This window comes from Juglans regia, chromosome 15 (genome assembly GCF_001411555.2).
Source record: "Juglans regia cultivar Chandler chromosome 15, Walnut 2.0, whole genome shotgun sequence".
Lineage (NCBI taxonomy): Eukaryota > Viridiplantae > Streptophyta > Magnoliopsida > Fagales > Juglandaceae > Juglans > Juglans regia.
Window position 1 is genome coordinate 8,086,883 of NC_049915.1, and position 17,312 is coordinate 8,104,194.

Here is a 17,312-nt window from a genome sequence, read left to right on the forward strand (position 1 = left end):
TTGGAATATTAGGGGAGTGGGAACTTCCCAAATGAGATTGAGAAAAATCATTAATAAATTCAAGCCTAATATTTTAGCATTGGTTGAGCCTTTTCAAAAGGAGGATAGAATTCTTGGTTTCTTGAGCAAATTTCGTTGTGAATGTTTTACTAGTAATGAAGCGAATGCTGGTAAAATTTGGCTGCTATGGAACTCGGCTATTTCTGTACAAAGGTTGGCAAGCTCTAGCCAATTTTTGACCGTCAAGGTGGATGAGAATGGGCATGTTTTTATCCTCACCATTGTTTATGCTAAGTGTAGCCAGATTGAGAGGAAATCTCTCTGGGAGGATTTGGAGGCTAATGGCACCGGTCACTTTCCTTGGTTACTTTGTAGTGATTTTAATATTATTATAGATGATTCAGAGAGAAAAGGAGGATATCCTCGTCATTTTTCAGCGATGGCAGATTTCAATTTGTCTTCAGAACTGTGGTTTGCTGGACATGCGTTACAAAGGCCCGAGCATGACTTGGTGTAATGGTCTAGGAGGGTTGGCGAGAAGCTGGGCAAGGCTAGATAGAAGTTTTCTTGATTCTAATTTTCTTAATTGTTTTCCTAATGTTTTTTATCAGATTTTGGCTCATACTACTTTGGACCATTCCCCTTAGGTGATTCAAATGGGTGAGGATCTTTTCAGGTATGGACCTAGCCCTTTTCTTTTTCATTTTACGTGGACTGACCATAATGATTTCCATAGTTTTGTGGAAGGGGTTTGGAAGCAGGAGGGGTTTGGTGTGGGTCTTAATAAGTTGTCTTTTAAATTGAAAAGGGTTAAGGTGGCTTTAAGGGAGTTGAACCAACATGTTTTTGGTAAAACTACCACTATTATCCAAGAGTTGGAGCAACGTATTGAGAGACTGGAAACTAGTCTCCAAAGTTGTTTTAATACTGAGGATAATAATTATCTTGTGGTGGCTAAGTTAGATTTATCAACCTGGATGGGTCGGGAGGATATGTGTTTGTCTCATATGGCTAAAAAGAACTAGTTGAAAGACGGTGATCAAAATTATAAATTTTTTTCTTTCTATCTTGAATGCGAAAAATCATAAAAGGGTTAGTGATATGTGTTTGGAGGATGGTACCTCGTTAAATATTCCTGCTGATATTCACCAGGTTGCTGTTGAGTATTTCCAGGATTTTTTGGGTCATCAGAGTAACCGTGATTTTCCTAATTTAAGTCATTTGATTTCTCCAGTGATTTCTGATGAGGAGAATTTACTAATTTGCAAAGACCCTTCTCTTGAGGAGATTAAGGACGCTCTTTTCAATATCCCTATTGATAGTAGCCTTGGCCCGGATGGTTTTGGTTTTGGTTTCTTTAGAGTTTGTTGGGATTTTGTGAAGGAGGACCTTTTGGAAGCCATTTCTGAGCTCTTTCATACAAATTACCTTCCTAGGTTCTTCACCGCCTCTTATATCGTTTTGATTCCTAAGGTGGATAAGCCTACTGGTTTTAATAAATTCAGACCTGTTAGTCTGTGCTCTATTTTTTATAAGATTTGTACTAAGATCATTGTGTCCCGTCTGCCTAGTTTGCTTTCTAAGATGATATCTCAAGAATAATGAGCTTTTATTCCAGGTCGTAACATTTTTTAGAATATCAGCTTAACTCAGAAGATGGTCCATTCTATTCACAAGAAATCTATTGGGGGTAATGTGATGACTAAGCTTGATATGTCTAAGGCTTATGATAGAGTAGATTGGAGTTTCCTTTACATGTTTTGGCTACCTTTGGCTGTTCTGATCAAGTCTGTGCTCTAATTAAGTCGTGTATCTCTACGCCTTGGTACTCTATTATGATGAACGACACTCCTTTGGGATATTTTAAAGGTGAACGTGGTTTGAGGCAAGGGGATCCTTTATCGCCTTATTTGTTTATTGTTATGCAAGAGGTTCTCTCTCGTCTTCTTAAGCATTCTTTTGGTAATGGTAATATTGGTCAGTTTACTCAGGCCAGAGGTACCCCGCTTGTGTCTCATCTAATGTATGCTGATGACATAGTTATTTTTGCGAATGGTGGGAAGAGGTCAATGAAAGGATTGATCTAGGTTTTGAAGTCTTATGAAGATTGGTCGGGTCAAGTCCTTAGCAACAAGAAAAGTGCTATATTCTTCTCTAAGCACATTCCTATCCCTAAAAAGAGATCTATTCTTTGTATTACTGGTTTTTCTGAGGGCTTTTTACCTTTCAAGTATTTGGGTGTGCCTATTGTGGTTGGTAGATTGAAAGCTTCTAACTTTGGTGATTTGTTAGGTAAAGTTAAAAAGAAAATTGCTGGTTGGAAGATGAAATTGCTCTCTGCAGGTGGGAGAACTATTCTTTTGCGTCATGTTCTATCAAGTATGGTCACTCATCTCCTTGTTGTTTTACATGTTCCACAGGTTGTGATCATGGACTTGAATCAGCTTCTGAATTCTTTCTTTTGTGGTGATTCCGACGGGAAGGGTAAAAGAAAGTGGGTGGCTTGGAATAAGATCTGTTGACCTACTGAAGAAGGTGATTTGTGTATTAGGGATTTTGGGGATATTCAGCGGGTTTTACACATGAAACTTGCATGGCGTTTGTTTTCGGGTCAGTCATTGTGGGTGGATTTTTTCAGAGGCAAGTATGTTAGGGGCAATCATTTATCTCTTTTAGCGCCGAATAAGGGTTCTCGTTTTTGGAGGTATATTGTTAAGAGTATTCCTAATATTCTTAATGACTCTAAGTGGCGTGTGGGAGAGGGTAATCTCTCTTTTTGGTATGATAATTGGGAGAAGGGTGGTACGCTCAGTGCCCAATTTACAATGATTGAGAACTTTTGATAATGGTTGGGATGTTCCTCTCTTGGAAAGGCTTGTGGGTCAACAAAAAACTACAGAATTGCTTCAGTTCTTGGTGAGGCTTAAAGAGGGACAAGATGTGTTAATCTGGAGGAAGGAGAATGATGATATTTTTAGTACTAAAAGTGCCTGTGATTGTATTAGGGTTCGGGCGACCCTTTTACCCTGGGCCCATTGGATTTGGCACAATAACCTTCCTAAGAAAATCTCCATTATGATGTGGAAGGCTTCTAATAATTGCTTGAATGTTGATGAAAAGATTAAAATAGCGGGGATCCCTTTAGTGTCTAAATGTAATTGTTGTTCTTTGGGTCAGATTGAGGACCTTAATCATGTTCTTTGTACTGGTGATTTTGCTAGACAGATTTGGCGCATGGCTTCTGTTCAGTTAAGTGTACATATGGGTGAATTCCGAACTTGGAAGGAACAAATTAATTTTTGGTTTCGCCGTGCTGGTAAATCATCTCAAGTTCGGACTATTTTTGGCCTCCTTCCCTCCATTATCTCTTGGAAGTTATGGGAAAGTCATTGCAAAGCCAGGTATGAAGGTAAGCTTGATACGGTTGAGTATATTTGGCATGTTATTAATTATTAGATCCGTAGAATTATGCAATTAAATATGAAAGGTTTGACGCTTCCTAGCCAGGATGTTACCATTCTTAAGAGACTAGATATTTTGATTTTGATTCCTAAAGCAAAGAAGGTTTCTGTGGTGAATTAGATCCCGCCCCGACAGAACTGGGTTAAACTTAATATTGATGGGAGCAGTTTGGGAAATCCTGGTCCGGCTGGGGCGGGTGGTGTCATTCGTGATGTCAGAGGTAAGATGCATGCTGCTTTTTCTACCTCCTTAGGACAGGGTTCCAATAATTTCACTGAATTAAGGAGTTTGCTGGAAGGTTTCAGGAGGTGTTGTCAGCTGGGTTTTTGTTGGGTTCAGATTGAGACAGATTCTCAAATTCTTGTTAATTGGATTAAAAAGGGAGAGTGTAATATTTGGTATCTTGAGAATTATTGGGATGAAATTCAAGTTTGTCTTGATTGTTTAGAGTATAGTGTGAGTCATGTTTTTCGTAAAGGTAATGCGGTGGCAGATTTTCTTGCGAAACAGGGAGCTGGGGGTCTGAATATGGATTGGACTGAAGATAGAGTTTCTCTGCCCAGTAATTTACGAGGTCTTCTTCAGATGGATAGACTTGGTCTTCCTTATTTGAGGATATCTTAGTGAGGTATGTTTTATTTGCTTTTTTTTTTCATTGTTATTTTACTAGCTATCTGCTTGCGCTGGTGTTTTCTTGCAGGTTGTTTATATATATATACATATATATTATAGGCTTTTTTTTCTGGTCTTTATGTTGTTTTTGGCACCTTGGAATTTTGGTTTCATGTCTTTGATCTTTTAGGCCTGGGTTTTGGTCTTTCTTGCATATCTGTAAACCCTCAGGTTTCTAGTTGTAACCACGGTTTTCCTCCACCATAAGTGAGGGCTTTCAATAAAATTGGGGTACCGTCATTTTTCCAAAAAAACAAAAAAAGAGATAGAGAGATCTACATTAAGAACTTGCTTTGGGAAATTGACGAGATTTGCTGGAACTTTTTTTTCTTGTTAGGTTCTATAATTTCTGACAACTATAGTAATATTCTTAAATTATATTTTTGCGATTTGAATTCTTAGAACACACACACACACTCAGTAATGATTAATTCTGGAGCTCCTCATCAGGACTAATCCCGTCAATTTATTTCCTTTAATCCTCGTGCTTCGAATCATTTTTAATTCCATCAATTTCTTTCCCTTAACTCTGATTTCTTGACGCATCTTGTCGGAAGTCTCTATCGATTCATTTCTCATATACTTTCTGTTGTTTACTTTCTTCATTGCTTCTCTCACCTCATCTCATCCGTTTTTCTTTTTTCTAACTCACTTTGTCTTTATTAGTCTGAAAGTTGAGGTAGATACGAGGGTTAGTAGGTTGCGAGTAGAATCAAAGTCTTTTGTTTATACGAAGGAGGGTGGAAATTGCATTGGTATCACTGAAAAGAGTAGAAGGATGGTAAAGTCTATCTTTTTTAGTGGTTTGATGGCTTTATGGGTGGGAAGGATGGTGGATGGACTATTTTAAACTTTCTTAGAATGTAGGTTTTTCAGAAAGCTACAGGTGGATAACTGTTTTCTAATTATCCAACGTAGTGGTAACTTGAGGGGTTTGTAGCTATCAAAATCTAGGAATGGGAGTAAGAAGGGTATCTTGGTTTTTCCTGAATGTTTGAATGGTCAAATGGGAAGACTTCTTGTACATTATTAGTAAGCTTCAAGGTTTAAAAGCCCATGTTTCCACACACGTAAACAGACTATATGTTGCTCATCACAAACCTTCACTAGATCGATGTGGGGGAATGAAAGTTTGTTAGTAGTGAATGGGTTTCTTTCCTTCCAATGGTGTCTCGTTCACTTTGGCGTTGGGGAAAGAGGTAAGTTTTAATAGGTAGTACTCCAAAAGGAGTGTAGATAGTCGCTCGAAAGGAGAGTAAGGAGACTAGTGAAGAAGTTGTAAAAAATAGGGTGGACACTCCACATACTGCCAACTGTCAGTACAAGATGTCATGCATTGGCTGTCGTGGGTGAAGGAGAGGGTAAATGAATTGATGAATAAGGTTGGTGCGGGTTTGGGCTTGATTATGGGCCTAGGTCATGGGCTAGCTGGGTCTAGCTCTGTTAATCAATCTGTCAAGCCTGGGCTGAAGGAGAAAGATTCTTGTGGCATTGGGTTGGGTTTGAAGAATGGTGGGCTAACCCATCCCTCTTGGCCCATCTCTTTTGAGTGACGAATAAAACCATCTTCCAGGTCTTCTTATTGCCTGAGAGTGGTTACTTCTCTAGATCGGTTTGTGCTTGCTCTAGCCCCCCGAGTAGGCATAGAAAAGGTCATCAAATGCCGAATACCCTCAGGGTGGCTTGCTAGGAGGGTCACCAAACTAGATTCTTGGTCCCCCATGTGATAATAGTAATGGAAGTGTTCGAGAGATTGTCGTGGTTGATCGCAATGAGGTTTGTCTAAGCTCTAATGTTGTAAATGGGTTGTCCCATTTATTTGGTGTACCTATGTTTCCTTCTAATAGTGACAAAGGTTGTAGTTGTTCATCTAAGGAATAGAGGGTGTCCATCCAGAAAGACTCCGACAAAGGTTCTTCAAGGGCTCTTTGTACTTTTGAAGATGATTTGGAAGTTGTGGGTGAAGGGGTATGGAGGAGTATGATTTGCAATTGGCTTGTAGGGAGACATGGGAAGGTGCTGCATGTTCTAGTTTTGGATTGGAAGGAGTTGGAGATGAACCAAGACATATATGTTCATTGACGCCAGGCCCAATTTAAGTAGATTTCCAGCTGGATTGGGTTCTCTAGAAAATGGATGAAGTTCTGCTTACGAATTAATTGTGAAGGCTTTGAAGATTAATTCAAAGCTCACCTTATTGCTATCGATGCAAGCCAGCTTCTCTTGGCAAAATCCTAAGCCAAAAAAGAAAGGAAACTTAAGAAACTTGCTTGTTCTATTAATTACGATGCTTGGGAAGGAAGTGCAAGTAGGGGAAGGAGCAAAGTTAGGGCGCATATTTGTGATTTATGAAGCTAAAGATTTTATCATGGAATGTTAGTGGTTGAATGATATGTGCAAGCGCTTCCGTGTTAAAAGATTATTAAGAAAATGGAAGGTTGACATCATTTTTTTTTAAGAAAATAAGTTTAAGTTTATTGATAGAAGCATTATTAGAATTTTGTGGGGGATGGCTTTATGTGGGATGGGTCTATCTTGCCTCTAAGTGCGCATCAGGAGGTATTATTTTGTTGTGGGATACGAGACTTGTTAATTTGGTGGAGAAGTATGTTGGGGAATATTTGGTGGCTTGTTCATTTAAAAATGTGGATGATGGTTATGAGTAGTTGTTTGCAAGTGTTTATGGACCTAATGTGACCAGCAATAGAAATATTTCTTTAGGAGGAGATTGCTGGTTTGTGTAGTTGGTGGGATGAGTCGTGGTGTATTGGGGGGATTATAATATCACTCATTTTTCGAGTGAGAAGTAGGAGGATTCTTGTATTAGTTTGGCTATGGCATAATTCTCTGATCTTATTTTTTACTTAGATTTAGTTGACTTACATTTGGTAGGAGGAATATACATGTTCGAATGGGAGGTTCTGGGCAATATTAGATAGATTTCTTGTAACCACCTCTTGGGAGGCCTATTTTTCTAATGTATGCCAAAAGAGACTTTCGAGATTATGTTCGGATCATTTCTCCATTTTGTTAGAACTGTGGGGTCTTCATGAGGGAAGTAGATGTTTCAAATTTAAGATTATATGGTTAAAAGCTTATGAATTTGTGGATAAAGTGAGATTGTGGTGGTCCTCATATCATTTTTTGGATACTCCTAGTCTTGTGTTGGCTGGAAAACTTAAAACTCTGAAGATCGATATGAAAAAATGGAATGAAGAAGAATTTGGTAAGATTGATGACAAGAGGAAGATTCTTTTTTCAGAGCTTTCTTGCTTTGATGAAAAGGAGATTGCCAGGGTTCTTTCGGATGAGGAGAAGGCAAGAAAGAATGTTGTCATGAATAATTTGAAAAAACTCACACTCATGGAGGAGATTTCTTGGAGACAAAAATCTCAAGCCATTTGGTTGAAGGAAGGGGACAAGTGCACAAGATTTTTTTATAGAGTGGCTAGTTCTCATGGAAGATTTAACGCTATGGTGGTGCTGCATTTGGAAGGTAATGTTCTTACGAAGCAATACTCTTGGAGATCTAAGGTTGATGGGTTGGCTTTCAACTCGATTGACCAGTCGGGTGCTGATTGGTTGGAGACTATGAGGTGCTAATATGTTAAAAGGGATGGAGATTGATAAAGCGTTGGGACCTGACAGGTTTTTAATGGCTTTTTTCAGGTTTGTTGGATGAGGTACTCATTTATGAAATTTGAGAAAAACCTTAATGCAACTTTCATAGTTCTTATTTCTAAAAATGCCAAGTGTGTGGAGGTGAAAGATTTTCTTCCCATCAGTCTTGTGAGTGGAGTGTACAAGATCATCTCTAAGGTTCTTGCCAATCGTATGAGTGTGGTTATGGAGAAGATTTTTTCAAAATCACAAAATTCTTTTGTTAAGGTGAGGCAAATTCTCGATTCAATTCTCATTGCAAATGAATGTTTTGATAATAGAATCAGATCCGGTGTTCCTGGTGTTCTTTGTAAATTGGATATGGAGAAGACCCTTGATCATGTAAATTAGGACTTTTTGGTGTATTTACTTGGTAGGTATGGTTTTTGGGAGAGGTGGTACAACTGGATGAAGCATTGTATCGCTACAACTAGATTATTGGTGTTGGTTAATGGCACTCATGTGGGTTTCTTTAACATTTCTCGTGGTTTGAGACAAGGAGATCTTTTATCTACCTTTCTCTTTGTTTTAACCATGAATGTGCTGAGTAGAATGTTGAAGGCAACATTGGCTGAGTCTTTTTTTTTTCCTGGTTCTTTAGTGGGTGGTTCGTCACTTGGGAGCATAAATATATCTCATATTCTCTTCGTTGATGATACCTTAATTCTTTGTGAACCAGATCCTAATCAGATTTGTTCATTGAGGGCTCTTTTTCTTTGCTTTCAAGTTGTGTAAGGCCATAAGGTGAATTTGTCTAAATTTGAAATGGTTCAGGTTGGTTTGGTAAACAATATTGGAGACTTGGTTAAAACCTTGGGTTGTAAGGTGTTATCTTTGCCAATGAAATATATTGGTCTTGCATTATGGGCCCCTCATAAATTCAAGGCTATATGGGATGATGTTATTGAAAAGATAGAGAATAGATTGGCTGGTTAAGAAAATGATGTATTTGTCTAAAGGTGAAGAATCACTTTAATTAAGAGTAAGTTATCTAATGTCCTTACGTATTTTCTATCTTTATTCTCTGTGGCTGCATATGTGGCTATTAGAATGGAAAAGATATTTCGTGCTTTCTTGTTAGGAGGCTTGGGATGAGAAAAAGTCCAATTTGATTAAATGGTACACGATTTGCACCCCTTTATCTTGTGGAGGTTTTTTTTTTTTTTTTTTTTGGGGGGGGGGGGGGGGTGGAGGGGAGATGAGAAAGCTTAGTATTTTCAATTAGGCATTACTTGAGAAATGGTTGTGAAGGTATCATTAGGAAAGTGAAGCTTTAGGTTGGATTGTTGTTGATGCTAAATTTAGGAGGAGCATTTGGGGAGGTTGGAGCTCAAATGAAGTGAGAGGAGAGCATAGTGTGGGAGTTTGGAAATTTATTAGGAATGGCTAAGAGGGCTTCATTAGCAATTTCATATTTGTGGTGGGCTGAGGAAATAGGGATAGATTTTGGCATGATGTTTGGTGTGGAGATGTTGCATGGATGATTTTCCTTCTCTTTTTAGGATTGGATTGAATAAGCAAGCTTTTGTAGTAGATTACATGGACAATTTGAATTGCTTGATGCAGTGGAATGTGAGGCTCATTAGAGTTGTTCAAGATTGGGAAGTGGGGGCATAATTCTGATTTTTACAGCACCTTGTATGCATTGAACTTGGAGTGTGGTGGAAGGATAAATTGATGTGGATTCATTCGGGAATAAGAAATTCTCAGACAGATCCTTGCACAAAATTATGTCAACTCATTCATCTATTGTTTTCCCTTGGAAGTGTATTTGGAAAAGTAAAGTGCCTCTAAAGGTTGTTTTTTTTTTTTTCTATCTGTTGGTCTCTCATGGGAAAATTTTGACTATCGATAAATTGAGGAAGCGTGGTTTTATTATTATTATTATAGATTGATGCTTTATGTGTAAAAGGAATGGTGAATTGATGGATTCTTTTCTTCCCCAATTGTGATGTGGTGAAAGCTCTTTGGGATGAGATCTTTGTTAGGCTAGATATTCCATAAGGCAATGGATCTTTTGGCTTGTTGGAGTGGAATTGATGGCGATCGTTTAATTGTGGCTATGAGGAAGATGGTGCCAGTATGTCTCATGTGGTGCGAATTGAGAGGAATAAACGTTGTTTTGAAAATAGAGAACTTTCATTTGGCGGATTAGAGATTTTTTTTTTCTAGTTAGTAGACTTTAAATAGGTGTTTCTCTCTTGTATACTACCTGTGTACTTGGGCTATGCCAAATTTTGAGGGCGAAATCCATTATATTTGATAATTTTATGGTCTCTCATGATCTCACTTTACTTTTTGTACAATGTTCAAAATAGGGACTGAGGAGAGGTTGAAAAAGATGTCGCCCATGTAGAAATTTGGAGAGAGAGCCTAAAGAGTGTGCCCATGTATGTAGAAGTTCCCTCATTTTATAACTGCCTCATTTCTTTCCTTTGGAGTTATTTAATTTTCTTTATGACTTATTCATAATTTTTAGCTATATTCCACTTGTTTAATGTCACTTTCACATTTTTGTATGCCAATCCATTACGTTTGGCTTTACCTCTTTGTAGGTTGCTTTATCTCGTGTTTTGTCTTCTACTACTTTATCTGGTCATGGATCCTTCCATTACTAATTAATGGGCTATGCCTTTTTACATTTTATCCCCAATAGTTATTATGCTATTCCGAAGGTTGACTTTCATAACAAGAAGGCCTTGAGAACTTATAAGTCTTGCTTGTTTTTACAAACCATCTAATCTCATCTAATTATTACAACTTTTTTCAGACTTTCATACAAAATACAATAAATAATTCTATTTTTTTAAATTAAAAAATAAAAATAAGATTAAAAAATTATATTCGAACAATATCTTATTCATTTTTTCACTTTCATCTAATCTCATCTCATCTGTACAAATAAACGAGACCTTAATAGAAAAATCAATTATAATAAAGAAAGGATATGAGAATTCTAAAGAAATAGATTATGGAAATTTGCGCATAATTTTTTTTTTATTGTTATGCGATGTTATGAAGGTCTTCGAAGATGGGCTTGAAGGAGACTTGTAAAATACATTATAAAGGCTTTGGGGATGGGCCTCAAGGAGGTTCGTTTGCCCGATAGTGTATAACCAATGGTCGGTGAAGAGCGCTATGGATAAAAAACGTATACCTTGTTAACGAGGAACATAGGTAATGTATAGAGTGCATTTGATAATCGTTTTTTTTTTTCTTTTTGTTTCTGCTAGGTGTATTTCCCAATTGATACGATGGATTGCCCTCTAAGGTGAGTTCAAGGGAGAATTATTAATTTTGCATTATAGTTAGAGGTTGTTGTGTTGTTGTTGTTGTTGTAAACTTGCACTAAGTGGGTAGAAACCCTGTTGGCCTCGAGATCCATCCTAGGTAATTGTCGAGCTCGTCGATTTGATCGCTCCGGAAGGCAAGCCCTACATGGTGGGTAGGTAGCCCGCAAAATAACCATTCGGTGGCAGTTATTAAGACTGAAGGCTCATTCTTGAAGGTACCTACATGAAGCGGTTGTAGAGCACTAAGACTCGTTTTGGTGATGAAGACTTTGGAATTTGGGTGGGGCTTCAAGTGCTTGACTCAGGGGCTACTCAACTGTATACTTCTTTTTTGTAAGAGGCAAGAGGCTTGAGTTCTTGACTCGAGGGCTACTCGGCTGTATGGTCATTTTTTGTAAGAGGTGGGGGGCTTGAGTGCTTAACTCAAGGGCTACATCGCCGTAAGATCATATTTTGTAAGAGGCGAGGGCTCAGGTGCTTGACAGTGCTTGACTTTAAGGCTACTTGGCTGTATGATATTTTTTTATAAGAGGTGTGCCTAAGTGCTTGACTCTAAGGTCTCGTTTGGTTATACAAAAGAGATGAGATGGAAGTTGAAAGTTGAAAAAAAATTATAATGATTAGATGAGATGATATTAGATAGTTTGTGGAAACAAACCAGGCCTAAGGCTACCTAGCCATATGATCCTTTTTTGTAAGAGGCGAGGGTTCAAGTGCTAGACTAGTCTAAGGCGACTAGCTTGAGGAATGACCATTTCTATGCAGAGTGATTGGGAATGGCCCGTTTTGCCTAGAATAGAGAGCTGAGGTACCCGAGTGAGGATCATGGGCGACCCCACAGTGGACGCTTTATGATCAAAAGGTTTGATGAGCTCTATGGAGAAATATGCCAAAAACACGAATAACCCATGTTAGGGTATAGCTCACTCACGTGTATAATTAGAACGGGATTTACTTTGTCTACAAATGAATTTTACAGAAGCGTCCACAAATCGACTTGGCTCTCACATATGTTAGAGTCATGTCTACAAACACGAATAACACCTTCCCGTTGATGAGCATTTTAGTCTGTCAAAGAAGTCATACAGTAAAACACATCTATCCCTTTGCTTTTTAGCAACAGAACATTAACGTGTCCACAAGGCTGTCCACCATTGTTTCTAAGGGTCCATGTATAGCTAATTTAAACATACCAGGAACAATCAACTCCAGTAATGTCAACACGACAAGTTTGCTTTCCTAAAAAATCTGTCCATTTCGAGGACAACCCACGCAATATCCTCTTCATACCTCCTAAAACTTTTGCTGGAATGGAGGTCGGTTCGCTGTCAACCATAGCTAGCTATTCAAAAAATTTATGAAGCAATGTCGTCTCTGGCCTGCACCTAAATTCTTGTTTATGTGATTCTGATTGATAGAACTAACTAGATTTGCACATACTGAATGCTTGTAACCTCTATTTTGAATTGCTAATTTTTTGGAGTTGAAAATTAAGGTTCCAATGTTAAAAGAAAAAAATATGCAATTTTGAATGCATTGGTGATTTTGGATCTAGCTAGCTTTATAGTTGATCCCATGCATGTGACTTGTGATCTTAACCTGGTGGAAATCTTGGAGCACTGGTCCTTCCACACCAAGTTACTAGATGGGTTTGATGGATTACATTTTGAGTTGAAGAGGGTTCATAACTTGAAATGACAAGAAGGGAGGGCAAGAGAGGAAAGACTTTGCAAGAGATTAGGTTTAAAAAATGCGGGCTGACATGTTAATTGTAGGTCTTATTATTTGGTTTTTTTTTTTTTTGTTTTGTTTTGTTTTGTTTTTTTTTTTAATTTTAAAGTTGACATAGTTCTTGCAGATATGACAGAACTATGTCAAACTGATATGTCAGAGCTATGTCAGTTTGTAGGATATTGCTTTTGTAGAATGATCAATTTGTGGACGTAACAATTTTTGTGATACTTATGCATGAGAGTATTTTATAAGATCATGTCTAACGAAAAATAAAAATAAAATAAAAATAAAAATTGTCAACCAAATATTCTGGTCTTTGACTAAAGGTGTGCCTAGGCAATTATAGTGATTTCATTACTTAGTGATCATTTTCATGTATTAACATACGTATAGATAAGGAATAGGTATGTATATGATTAATGAGACACCTCAAGGAAACAACATATTCTGTGTAATATGTCTTTCTGCTTATCCCCATGCATGCATGACATATTATTGGAAAGCTAGCATCGTTCTAATTTCTTTCTTTTTTCCTTCTTTCCCCTCAAGATTCCCTCCATAACTTTTGGACATGCTGATTTCTTCATGATGACTTTTTGCCTCCAAAGAAAAGGAAGCAAATGCATATATTATTCATGGTTCCATGATCTCACAATCATGATCAATCATGATCAGCAGCATGCAGCAATTGACTCAAAACCCCATCGGAGAATCTAACACAGCTATTTCAGCCCAATAGGTGCCCAAGATGGCAACCTCCAACTTGCAAGGAATTAAGGACCCCAAAGTCAGTAAGAATATGGTCATCTTCTTGCTTTAGCAAGAATAAACTTGACGATAAGGATTCTAGATATTGATTGCCCATGTTGGACAGTATGTATCAATTTTCATAATAGGTCCCCTAGCTAGCTACAAGAGGAGTACTGATACATACACAATACATTTTCACATTCAACACATTTCATATGAATGTTGTAAGATAAGGGTATTTTTGTAGAGGAACGTTACTTTTATAAAGTATTTTACAAAATTACTCCTCATTTAATAAATTATTGTGAAATGTGTTGTGGAAAATGTTGTGTATAAATCATTTTTCTATGTCTAAATTGAGTCCTTGAACTAAGGGCATGTTTTATGAACAGTAGGGAAATAGGTTAAGCAAAGATGTTTTATTGGATTTTGAAAAATGAAAGAGAATAAATTAAATAAAAATATTATTAAGTTAAAATTTTTTTTGAATATAAATTTTGAATATTATTTTTGTTTTAAATTTTTTAAAAGATGTATTAATTTTTGTGCTTTTTTTTTTAGTTTGTAAAAATTGTGCTTGAATAATGATTAGGTAATAAATAGACGAAAAATTTGAACATTTGAAAATGAAAGTGTTGTGTTTGAGTGATGTTTCATAATGCGATTATGGAGTTTTGAGAATTCTCATAATATCCAAACATACCTAGGTAGAGTCCTAGTGTTCTAGGCTAGCTCTATATTATCAATAGATTAGTCCTTGTGCTTTAGGCTTGAGATTATGGCCCCATTTGGTTGTTGAGATTATTTCAATTCATCTCAATTTTGAAATATTACTCAAACATAAACATTTTTTTAATTTTAAATTTTTAACTTTTTCATCTAATCATTACAAGTTTTTCAAAATTTTAAACAAAACACAAAAAACATATCAACATTTTCATATTTCAAAACAAAAATAATATTAAAAAAATAATATTTTAACAATATTTTAATTTTATAATATTTTTATTCAATTTTTTCTCTTTTATTTCCCAAAACCTTATAAATTATCTTAACTCAAATCATTTCACTACTATTTCCAAACCATTTTAATATGATTTATAAATTTTTCATCTCATCTCAATATCTAAATGAGGCCTAAATGTGATAAAGTCCCAATGATGTGTGCCGAAAACTTAGACAACAAATTAAAATAGGATATATCCACTTGAAGTATATAGTTATATGATAATTAATATCCAGTCAACATAAAAATTATATAAATTTAAAAAAAATTTACAAATTAACCTGATTTGATACGGTAGGTTAAATTACAAAACTCCTTTCATTATAAAATAAATCTGACTTATCGCATTCCGCTACTTCAATATCTAAACTTGGTAAAAGAGTGCAAACTGGCCGTCTAGAACAGTAACTTTCTATCCTCGATCGGATTCCCCCACAGATATTGGCCAGCAGCATAGTCATCGTACTGAACCTTTACAGTATACATATCTGATCTCGGGTGTGTCGAGAATCCATATATGCATAGAGAATCCTCTACCTTATGACCACAGAGCGAACCTTCAATCCATACAGAATCATCCAGCACAAACTCTGGGCAGTGAGCTGAGGAAATATGACCATAAAGCTACCGACAGACAGACAGAATCTACATCTAGAGAGATAAATTCCATGTGTGACGTGGATGATAAGGATTGATCTAGTATAAGCATATAAGAAATATTTTAACTACAAAATAATTATATAAAAATAAACTGATCACAAATTGTTGGAGTTTAACGTAATACGTTAGATTGTAAAATTATTTTTATTATAAAGTAAATATAATAGATCACATGAAATCATATAAGTTTATGAATTTACTTTTATAAAATCTCTGTATATTTGTAGTACTTCTCATTTTGGCCTATTAATATACTATTATTCATAAATTACAATAACAAAGAAAAACAAAAAAAAATAATAAATTATTTGCAAAAATGTTTATTAATATACCAAATACAACATTAATATTTAATGCGAAAGCATGCAGCATGCATTAATAACCAGCATAAAAAAAAATATTCGTGTTTTAATTTTGTTATAATTATAACGAGTCTGATCACAATAATGTGATTACACGCTGATTAGCATAACCCTTAATTTCCTCTATGATCAGTCTCTCCCCTCCACTATAAAAGGGATAGCGAAGGCTTTCTCTTTGCTCATACACACCATCTTGATATCCCAGCTTCCTCCTTACTCAGTTCTTTCTTTGTATTTAGAAGTACTAGTACTGATCATCTAGCTCTGAAATGGCTGCTGGACAGACATGGACAGCAAAGCAAAACAAGCTGTTTGAGAATGCTTTGGCCATATATGACAAGGACACCCCAGACAGATGGCAAAATCTAGCCAGAGCTGTGGGTGGAAAAACCGTGGAGGAAGTGAAGAGACATTACCAGGACCTTGTTGAAGATCTCAGGCAGATTGAGACTGGCCATGTCCCACTGCCCAATTACAGATCCAGGACTGGAGGGAACAACATCAAAAGTCACAGTACTTGTAATACGCATGGATGATGAAGAAAGGTATATACATACATACATATATATACATATATATATATATATAATCCCATACCACTCTGGTCTCCCGTTTTGCTCTTGAGTTAACCATATATATACATGTTGATAATTACTGTCTGAAAATGAAAGCATTTTTTTTATAAGTTTTTTTTGTTTACGATAATGGCTCCATATCTCTTAATTAGCCTACACGGATCTAGATTTCTTGAAGTTTTTGTATGCACTTGAGGAGCTAAAATGAGAGATATTAGACAAATGTAGTAGGTCCTACAACATTCATTGAGTTTTTAATGCTATTCGAGAAATTCACGTAGATAGCAATAATTATGGTAAGATTCACTTCATGATATGTCTATTATATATCTTTTTTACTTAAGATCTTAAAGTTTGGGCAAAGAGTACTTGAGAAGATATTTTCTCCTTTGATTGAGAAGATATTTTCTCCTTTGATTATGCCTAACATATTCACTACTTTCACATCATCTTTCATACATCAGTTGAGGATCATTCATGTTAAGATATAATAGAAATATTAAAATCTACATTTTCTCATGATTAATTCAGACTTTTAGCATAAGTGATGGTTTCATATGGTATTAGAGCAGAAGTTATGATTAGTTTGAATCTTGAATCTACATTCTGAATGATCTGTATTTACTGAATTTTATAATTTTCTTTTTCTCACTTTATCGCAGGCTGAAGGGGCTACAATGAACCCCTGAATAAAAGAAGTTATCCCTCAATAGAAGAAGCTATCTACAATATGCAAAAAATGGGACTACGTTTCGTTTCAACAACTTCCTATGCAGTCATTAAAAAATAGAAAAAAAAAAAAAACTTCCTATGCAAATAGTTATACCCAAAAAAAAAAAAAACTCATTATATGGAGACGCATTATATATAATAGATTATTTGCAACTAAAATAACTATTTATGATGAGAATAGACTCATTTTGATAAGAAATAACAAATAAATTGTTTTCTTGTAACTATTAGTAATCCAAGAATAAGATGTGATTAGATATCTAGTTTGTCTGTTTCTACAATGTTACATATTAATTTGCTTCAATTGCATGTATAAAGTACGTACGTACGTACAATGTAAAGTGAATTACTATATATATGCTATGAATTACAATATATGCTATTTTGTAAAGTGAATTACATTCCC

General features: G+C 36.0%; 1 protein-coding gene across 1 annotated transcript; it reads left to right on the forward strand.

The window, feature by feature from the left end:
• Positions 1–15,798: 15,798 nt before the first annotated feature.
• On the forward strand, positions 15,799–17,010 carry LOC108991658 (protein RADIALIS-like 6). Its single transcript, XM_018965984.2, has 2 exons — positions 15,799–16,144; positions 16,837–17,010. Exon 1 carries the CDS (start codon positions 15,869–15,871, stop codon positions 16,133–16,135), a length of 267 nt encoding a protein of 88 aa, XP_018821529.1. The 5' UTR covers positions 15,799–15,868; the 3' UTR covers positions 16,136–16,144; positions 16,837–17,010.
• The last annotated feature ends 302 nt before the right edge of the window (positions 17,011–17,312 follow it).

Excerpts from the sequence above, each read along its gene's own strand:
- LOC108991658 (XM_018965984.2), top strand. The coding sequence starts at position 15,869 with ATGGCTGCTGGACAGACATGGACAGCAAAGCAAAACAAGCTGTTTGAG.